General features: G+C 33.8%; 1 protein-coding gene across 1 annotated transcript; it reads left to right on the top strand.

The window, feature by feature from the left end:
- Positions 1-1547: 1547 nt before the first annotated feature.
- On the top strand, positions 1548-5658 carry LOC111029744 (skin secretory protein xP2-like). The gene is made up of 2 exons (XM_022308886.1): positions 1548-1710; positions 4257-5658. The coding sequence occupies exons 1-2, from the start codon at positions 1699-1701 to the stop codon at positions 5526-5528; spliced, it is 1284 nt and encodes a 427-aa protein (XP_022164578.1). The 5' UTR covers positions 1548-1698; the 3' UTR covers positions 5529-5658.
- Positions 5659-10630: the final 4972 nt, after the last annotated feature.

Here is a 10630-nt window from a genome sequence, read left to right as displayed (position 1 = left end):
TGAAAAAACCATATTAAAAAATATGTTAGGTATAATTTCCCAGAAAAAGTTAAAATAATATTGTAAATACTTAAGAGGACATAACACTGGCATTTTTTGTCTCTGTCTTACAAGAACGTAACATACTAAATGTACTCTCAGCAGATTATCATGTATCGCGAAGTCGTATTTTTTACGATACTTCAAGTTTTAAGTGAGTTATGAAGTATCGTAAAAAACCCTCAAGCCAACACAGATAATGTTCTTACCACTAAGTTTCATAATACCTCGATGCGCTCTAATTTTGAAGCTAACGAAACTACACGTGATCTGCTGAGCTTAATTTGCTAGTTACGAACTTGTAAGACGGAGACAGCAAATGTCCTCTTAATAAAATATCCTTACAAATATGATGAATTTAGAGTAGCTCTTCGATCAAATTGTTTTTTGTATTTATGATTTATCGCTGAATTAAAATTTAAAACATTTATTCAATTTACAAAATATGACTTTTATTTTTCCTTTTGTTGTTGCAACTGGGGATGGGACTGCGTTAGCATTAGTTTTACCTACAATATAATAATATTATGACATATTCAATGACGCAGTACACTTGATTCTACTGTACAGCAAAATGACTAGTCTGGTTTATTGTTTAATATTTATTTGTATTTTGGATCATAAATCAATAATAACATGTTTTCAATTAATTATATTTTATCGTTTTATACTTTTATTTATTATAGACATAATATAATATTATATTTAGGTACTATATAATAGCGAATAGTTGCAATTTTTTCTCAATTGATAAGTTTTTTTATTTATAGAAAAAAATGTGTGACTCAGTTATTGCTACTTCCTACACAGTCAAAAGACAGTAGGATTTAATTCGTAAAAGTAGTTAAAAACTTGAATCTGATAGTAGTGGCTTATAAGGCTTATAAACCGGAACATACTATCTAACGTCAAGTTATAGATACAATAATTATATGTCAGTCATAATTCATATTACGTTTTGTTTTTGTACAAACCATTATTTATACATAGAAAGTTCAAAAATATGTTATAGGTGTACTTAAATCTACAATCATTTTTAGGACGAGTATTACAAATTTATAACATACCCGAAGCTAAAGATAACTATGAAACATCATCTAAATGATAGTAAATTACTATATTATTCAACTATGTTAATATTAAATAAAATATAAAACATACCTTATTTAAAAAAAATAACATTAATCGTTCTCTATACACTTTTCAAAGTTAGTATAATTTTATAATACTTAATAATAATTTGATGTGTAGGTTCTTGAGTTTCGTAAATTAACAGCGATGTTCATTGATCCATACGATAAACCAAACTAGGTATATTTCTAATGTTTGATGAATACAAAGTTATAAGATTAAAATATAAAATACAAATATTAGATCATCAGTAACGAATCAAGCGGGATACTTTTGTGGGATTACAGGTACCCTTGGTGACACTTAAAACTGAATGGCAATAGACGTTGCAATTGCATTAGAACACAATTCGTTTACCCTTCAAGTGTAATCCGATAAGAACAAAAAAGGACCTCGTGGTGACATAACCGCCGGGAAATCGAAATTTCCACGGTTTCATAAAGCTTTATTCCGTGGCTGTTTATAATGTCCACACTAAAAACTACAATACAGTAGTTTTCCGATAGACATCATCGGGAAAGGTACACTATGAAGTTACAAGTAAGTAGACAATTTTTTTTTTTTAGTATATATTTTATGAATAACATCGAATTTTGTTGTAGTAAAATTAATTTTGTGCTGTTAAAATTGCATTACATACTATAATCTTCGTTATTATTATATTGATTAATTTAATATAAATACACGTTGCACAAATATAATTTATCCGATAAGTATTATTTTAGTTGTTAAAAACCTCGAGAATTAGGTAATTGGTAATTTTAGTTTGTTGTTTTTAATATAATTTATTTATAAAAGCTAGAAATTTCCCGATACATTTAACTTAAGACTCTCACTATTTTCAAAAACTATGAAAACATTTTACAATTTTTTTAATAATTTTACTAACATATATTATTCATTTCATATTTCTAACAAAATGTTATTTGAAGTTTTTAAATATGAAAAAAAATCAAATTTCGAATAGTTCTAGTTAATTAGTTATAATATTATGAGCATTAAAAGTTTTAATTTGGAAAGTAATGGAGTAGTTGACCAATATTTTGTAAGGAACTTCTGTGCACTGCGTTCTGATAATTTAAAAAGAAAATATAGGAATATTGGCAATCTTGAATCTGTTTTATTTTTTATGCATACCACAGGGTGATAAAATTGTATGGCTATTAATAATCTCCATGTCTTACAAATGTATAGATTTATTATTTATTTATTAGCACATAAAGTTAAATAACTCAGAAACTATTCGTTCAAATTTTGACTATGATACTTAAACAAATTTCAGAAAATTGATCCACTAAATAATTTGCAGTAGAATCAGAAGGTTCTCGTTTAAAAAAATAGAAGTTTATATCTCCAGCTGGAGAATAGTTCTTTAGTAGAACAAACAGTTTCGAGAAATTTAAAATATGGTCTTTAAGTTCCTATATATTTACAAATTCCAAATTCAGGTTTTGAATAATTGTATTATTAAAGAAAAATGGGAGTGTTCATGATTGTTGAATCACTCTGTAAAATTAATATTAGATACATTTTTATGGAGAACAATATTTTAAATTATACATTACTTTATACAGTATTAGGTATACAATAAAAAAACCATGAATACATACAAGGAAGGAGACCTAAATAATATAGTGTGGGAACTCTCAGATTTTGAAGATCTTTATATACTTATACATCTAATAACTCCCAATTGAAAAAAAGTAAAAGCTCATAATATTAAAAAACAGTGAATAACGTAATTTTTTTCCAAATATATTGTTTTTGGAAAAAAAATGTTATTAGAAAATGAATCATCCGGTATTATTTAATTGTGAACTAACTTTAATCATTAATAGGTTTTCAATTTTTAATGTTAACATATAATTTACATTTAACAACGGTGATGGTTACGTTTGGCTTAAGAGAACGCCACACTCGCATGTGTTGTCTCTGTCTTACAAACGTGTTACATACCAAATTTACGCTCAGCAGTTCACGTTTTATGCTGTTAGCTTAAAAATTAGTGGAAATCGATCCATTATGACACTTGATGGGAAGAACTTTATCTGTGTTTTGTTGGAAGTTTTTTTACAATAATTAAGTTTTTAAGTGAGTTATGAGAATTTTTAATTTACATTTATTATACAAGCATACCTCACTTAAAAACTGAATTATCGTAAAAAAAACTTCCAACAAAACACGGATAAAGTTCTTACCATCAAGTTTCATAATAGGTCGATACATCATCTTATGAAACAAAAACAGTAAATAAGGAATAAGATATTTTGAAAATATGCTGTAATGGGTTTCGTTCTCGTTTGAATGATTAGCGTTGCTGCGCTTGGTAAATTAATCCGTTAAGTATAATATTATTAAGAGTAATGTAGTCAGTGAATAAGTGAAGTGTTAAAAATTACTGAAGTCACCCAGATTAGCGATTGACCTTCGGATTTATTTTACTTTTATAATTGTTCTTCCTCGTGTTCAATACCGTACCCGTCTTTATGTAAACAGCCACAATTCGTTTTGAGAGTATGAAAATGGTTATAGACCAACGACAAATGTAAAATGACCCGTAAACAATTGTCTGACTGGATGCTTGCAGCTACAATAGGTAAGTACATAGCTGATGGCATTGAATAAAATCGAAGTGCGTGTTTAACACCTCACGATAAAAATTTTGAAAAAAATCAATATTATTGCCTTAAAGTATAGTATTTTATACATTAAGACCGAAACACTGCAGTTGTGTATACGTGAAACTGAACCGTCAAACCGGTATAGATTTTAATTCATATAGATTATAGATATAAGATATTCGTGCAGCTATACATTGCACTCGATTCATGTTTAAATTCAGTTACAAGTTTACAACTATTATGAATGAAAGAGCACAATACAAACATTATTATAATCTATCCAATGAGTCATCAGAGTAACAATTTACCCATCATATGAATAATATACGTGTTATGAATATAATAATATAATATCATATAACGTACCTACAAACATAATATGTATAATAAAACAATTCATTTTGTAGGACTTAAGCTACATAATCCTTAAAATGTGTAAAAAAAAAAACAAAATGTTGTCCACAGATCTTGTATATGTGCCTGTTGGCATTTGCCAACAACGTTTGGTGCCACGACAAAGTTCGCATTACAAATGCTAACCACACCACCACAACCAGAGAATCAAATACAAGGAAACGGGGTGTCGGTCATTACAACCCGATGGGATGGGGAGCCCACGGAGTTGGTTCCTACGGAGTTCCCACCACACCGGTACAAGGATACGGAGTATCTACGATGCCGGTACAAGGATATGGTGTATCTGCTGTGCCAGTGCAGGGATACGCAGTGGTGCAGCAAACTGAACGACCAGTACCGTACCCGGTGCCGTATCCGGTGACGTATGACCGACCGGTTCCGTATCCGGTATCATACGATCGACCGGTACCTTACCCGGTGCAAGTGGATCGGCCGTACCCATATCCAGTGCAAGTGGACCGGCCGCTGCCTTACCCGGTGCACGTGGAGAAACCACTGCCGTACCCAGTGCATGTGGACCGGCCGGTACCGTATCCAGTGCAAGTAGAGAAGCCGTTGCCGTATCCAGTGGATCGACCAGTTCCGTATCCAGTGCAAGTGGACAAGCCTCTACCGTACCCGGTGCACGTGGACCGGCCGGTGCCGTATCCGGTGCACGTTCCATACAAAGTGTCTGTACCGGTTGACCGGCCATACCCGGTTAAAGTTCCTGTGCCCACGCCGTACCCGGTTGACAGGCCGGTTCCGTATCCCGTTCAGGTGGCCGTTAAGGTTCCGGTGGTGCAGCAGGTACCAGTCGAGGTGTCTCGGCCTTATCCCGTACTGGTACAGCAGCCCGCGGCGGTGGTGGTGCAACAGCAACCTGTTCTATGGCAGAAGGTTTCGGCGCCACAGCCATACCCGGTATATGCGACGGCCCAGCCTCCGATCCAGTGGCAGAAGCAGCCTACTTATTACTCAAACGTCGACAACAGCAAAAACTACATCGGCATGCCTGTGTACAATGGAGGTAACCAGGCTGGTTACCAGCGTGGTCAGTACCCATCCGGCTATAGCATCGGTGTGAACCACGCTCTTATCGGGCTTGGGGTGGGGGGCCGGGGCCTGGGAGGGACAGGCGGAACAGGCGGAACAGGTGGAGCAGGCGGGACAGGCCCGACTAGCGTCATCGGTGGAGCGGCAGGCAGCCTGTTAGGGGCGGCGTACAACGTGATGCAAGGGTTGATGTCGCCTGGTGGCAGCGTCACTGGTTACGCGACCGGACACAACGACTATATGGGGCCCAAGGCAACAGGATTCACGACCGTCATCAACAAATGAACAAAACGCACCGAGTGTACATAAAACGAGTGGCACGAGGTGTTGAATATTATAGGTCATCCCGTTGCTGTATATTTTAATACCAATTCTAGTATAATAAGATAAAACAATACACAAATATGTTTGATTATTTTGTATTTCTTCTTCACCCCCAAGTAGGTACGATATTTGTACGAAATTTTGTAGGTATTAAATTGAAAATCAGTTTATCAATCGACAATCTACTCGGATGTTATATTGTACAAAAATCGTACGTCCTTCGCCGCTTGGCTATCGCATTTTTAAAATAAGCGTGGTCGGAGACCTCAGAAAAATCGATACGATTCGTGGCATTCGTCGATCGATCTACTCTCGCCTACAGGGGTCATAGCCCATAGGTATTATAATATCATTATAGACTATAGTATTATTATACTCGTTACATAATAATTATTGCTGTATCACGATGCGTTTTAAAAATCACTCTTGAATTCGGCGGTCATGAGTGCCTTCACGGCTTTGCAGTATTATACAGTATCACGATTTGTGTACACTTAACATTTTTTTAATCGCATTAATGCACATTCCTTGGTACCGCGCGAAGATAAATCTAGAGATGAGGACCTGTTTAGGCCTACGCGATCAACCGCTGCACGTGCAGTAAGCGAAGCACTCCAAGTAGGTATCCATTGTTTGTTCAACTTAATCGAAACGAATCTAACTTATTTGGTTCATTATTATATGCAATGACCGACACTATTTTGAGTTGGGTGCGTGTGTATGTATTATATATTTTTCTTGTAGCGTTTAAAAATACAATATTATAATATTGAATAGGTATACCTAGTGCAAACACACAAAATGCATTTTTCCTAGACTATAGTGTCGTGTATACTCGAATATAGCAGATAACGTAAGAAGTGTAATAAACTAGTCCTGAACCATACTGATCATGCATCAAGAATTGTAAAACTTAAGACGAGAGATATTTCAATAAAAGCTCTGGTTTCAACATACCTTCTATACTAGTAAAACTAAAAGTATCTGTAATTAGTTTACTTATTATGCTTCTAACAGAAGTAAAACATCTCTATTTACGCATACAATACTGTGAATACTGTAGTTTATATTATATTTATAGGTATAGGGCATTGGAGGATTTCAACAGTTTCTTCACACTTTTGTCAAACTCGAAGTCTATCATTATTGAATAAAAATCATGGTGCATCACCTTCGTAGCTAACGTATACGATCGTTCCGAATTGAATTATAATGCACGCACATGCCACACACACACATATGTGTACCTGCTGTATTGCTCAACAATACACGACCTATAATATACATCGTTGGTTACTTTTTACGTACTTGCGTACAATCACAATTGCAATATTTTTCCCATCGCGTGCTGTGGGAAATTGGTCCACGATAATTCACACATTGATTTAGCAACACAGTACCTAATCATTTGGCCAGAAAATTCTATTGGGTTTCCATGTGAGCTGCAATCATAAATCTGGTGTCGTGTAGATAATGAAGGTTAAACAAAGTGTGCGCACGGGGTTATATAAATATTTGAATATTCGACGATAGCAAACACACTTGATACTAAAATATTTTTAAATAAACATTTTATTGCTAATTAGTAATTAAAGTGGTTGAAATAGCTTTTTATAATTAAGATTTCATTTTTAAAGAAACATTATGAACTACGTAGATTAAACCTGTATAATGATTATCAATAATAGATTAGCGAAAATATCTATAGTACTTACGTATTTTTTTGTTTTTCATTATTTCATTCTAGAAACTAGATTCTTTCTTTTTTACATTTATTTTGACTTACCCAGTGTCAAAGGCACTTCACATTATTCCATTACCACACATACCACAACGTCATAATCATCTTTAACTAGCTCATAGCAACATTAATATAATTATTTTAGTGCCTGCTTAGTAGTATTGTAATAAGTATAAATAAATAATAAATAATAAATAATAACTAATCCGTACTAGTGTATTATTTTTTTTAAATATGGTGGTCGCACCATGTTTGTTTATCAAAACGAAAAAAGAATAATAATTTAAATAGAGCTATGTAGTAATATTCTAATTATACTTTTAAAATAATCGGGAAATATAAAAATAATTAAGGAAAAACGGCAATTTTTACGCAAAACAAGTTTTTAACAAAATCGGTTTTATAAGTTTTGTTTTTTTTTTTTTGGTGTAATTCAATAACGAATAACCGCAGATACTTAAAATTTTCACCAACTGTTTGCATAAACATTTTATTTACAAAGTTTAATTTTAAAAACATTTTCATTATTTTTATGCTATTTATAGACTTTTACATTTTTTTGGGTTTTTTCTTTAAATATCAATAAACATGATTTTTTTGCAATTGTTTTAGCCAAAAATTTTAAAAATTTAATTTATGATTCCTGATAATTGTTTCATGTGACGATGAAACTATAAGCGATTAAAGATAGAATTTTTCAAAATTTGTCAAAATCACGAAAATGTGCAAATTATTTTGAAATTAAAAATTTATAAAATGTTAATATTTTATAACTAAGGATTGAAAATGTATTAATTTTAAACAATAATAAGTAATAGACTATAGTATATATGGTTCGACGGGCAGACAACAGGGGTTTGTGGCATATGCATAGTGCGGATTTTCAGCCGAGTCGGTCATATTTTATGTTATCTAAGAGTACCTATACAACTTAAGTTACTTTACTGAAATAAAATTTTTAAAAAAAGCATACAATTATGAAAACTTATTAAAAATATAATGCAAACAAATAACAATATTGTACATCATATAAATCTTAAAGTATCATCATTTGTTATAGTTACACTGTTACCCCATAATCCGAATTACACCAAGCGGTATAAATTGTGAAAAACAAGAAGTACAACTCATTAGGCCAATAAATAGCTAACAATAATAAAAACTTGATATTTTCGTGCTTACAGAGTATTGGTGAACTCAAAAAGTCAAACTAATATTTGTGCATGTTGGATACATGGATATAGGTAATGATGAGACATGAGTGATGACTGATGAGTGATGACCATTGATTGAAGCACATTTAATCAATGTAATGACGTTTCATAAAAGTCCCGATACTGTTATGGGAAATTAGCAGCAAATCAGCTATAAAAGTATAAACATTTTAAATGCAAGAATAGGTATTAGGTATTACTTGTTTTTTGAAAAACAAAAATATTTAATCAGTCATTCATTATTAATACATTAATCAATATTTTTAATTTTTAATTATTTAAATGTTATTAATTAATGTTGACGTTATTCGATTGGACAAAAACATATGTTTATAACTGAAGGTAAAATTAAAAAATAAGGGCAATATTTGGTATACTGGCCCGTAAAATTAACCCAATTACTGGCACACTGACCTTAATAATATACAAATATTGTCTTCGGCGCAACTGGTGTGTGTCTGTCCAATATGGTCGATAGACGAGTGCGTAACGGGCAGGTAACACATTTTAATGCATAAATAATTCGTACTAGTCGTTATTAATTGAGACTCGAGAGTCACGACAAAGTCTCCCACGGTTCATAGGCTCGTAAACAATAAGCGGCATGGTGTTTATGCGTCTTTATAATATCGAATATCTATCCATAAAAGGTAAACTATGGTATGCGATCTAGCAGGTCATACCAATGGCGATCGATGGATATTTTTTTTAAGGATAAACAAACATCGATTGAGAGTCGATATATTATTGTTGTATATACGTTATACGTCACTTACGTATAATGTATGTATGAATGATAATTATTGGTGCGATTATAGGGGGTTGCACAGAGTAGTTTGGACTTTGGACTTGAACATTTATCCCAAGTTTGAAATGTGCACCCCACAAGAAATATAAGCTTCTTTTCTATTATATTTTGATTATTTCGAAGTAAATATTATAAAAAATGTTAAACTATACCTGTATTTCAATGTATTGAGGAATGTAATAGGTATTGTGATTCCATCTATAACATAACATGGTGAAATAATCTTTAGCATATTGTTTGTGGTACCTATGGAACAGGTCACAAATACGTAGTTATGTATGGCACAATAATCATAATTCATAATAATATTTTATTATATATTGACGAAATAGCTTTGAAGACAGGGTCGACTTTTTTCTTTATCTATGGCAGGATGTTAGTCGCTAGACGGCCTATAGACGTGAGCGTGTTAATACGTGCACCGCCGTGTAGAAATCGTGGTCAATATGACATATTAAGTATAATTGTAGAGATGTTTTGACTGGGTACAATGTAATGTCACGGCACTTATGCATTATTAATATTTATTATAATGCACACGAGATGTGTATAATATGATAAAATACGCCTTAATAAAAATGGTCGTAGGTTTCGAACCTGAAATCCAGAAGACGTGGCTGTTCCTATAATGTCACTACCATTTTCCGTCAACGGTTACCGAATTTCCGACCGGGCCAACGGTGAACGGTCAACAGGACGCGTTATCGCTATAGCGACAATAACGCGCAGCGACTACAATAAAAATGATATCATGCGCACACTACAATATCTGATCCCCATAATACAGAGGTATACATTTATAATGTACCTATACATGCAGCAGCGATGTCGGACTATACTCGAAGGCTTGTGCATATAGATAATATATATTTTTCCATAAAGAAACGTGTGTTGTAGCTTGCAGTGACTGTACATGTATCTAATATGATGTATAATAGGACGGTAATGACAATAATAGCACGGGCATGATATCGTGTATACGTCTGAGGGCGATGATGCAATCTGGGCGAGAGAGAACGAACCGTGAAGTAACAATGCCGGGGCCACGCGCTGGAAGAGACCGAAGCGCTGCGGCAGAGGTCAACCGGGGGCGACCGGTGAACGGCCCCGCGCGCGTGTTGGGAAATGTCCCTTGGACTGCTGCAGCTAAGTACACCGACATGGCGGAGGTGCACACAATATATATTGTATGCACGCCGCACAGTATATGCGTACATCACCCATCACCCCCACCCAGCCACGTCGTTTGCCGTTTTCGAGGCCTCGACGAGTCCGTATAAAATGGATATTGCTCGACCGA

This window comes from Myzus persicae, unplaced genomic scaffold (genome assembly GCF_001856785.1).
Source record: "Myzus persicae strain clone G006 unplaced genomic scaffold, MPER_G0061.0, whole genome shotgun sequence".
In the NCBI taxonomy this organism is placed as follows: domain Eukaryota; kingdom Metazoa; phylum Arthropoda; class Insecta; order Hemiptera; family Aphididae; genus Myzus; species Myzus persicae.
The sequence above is the reverse complement of the archived record's forward strand: the minus strand, read 5'-3'. Positions and strand labels throughout refer to the sequence as shown.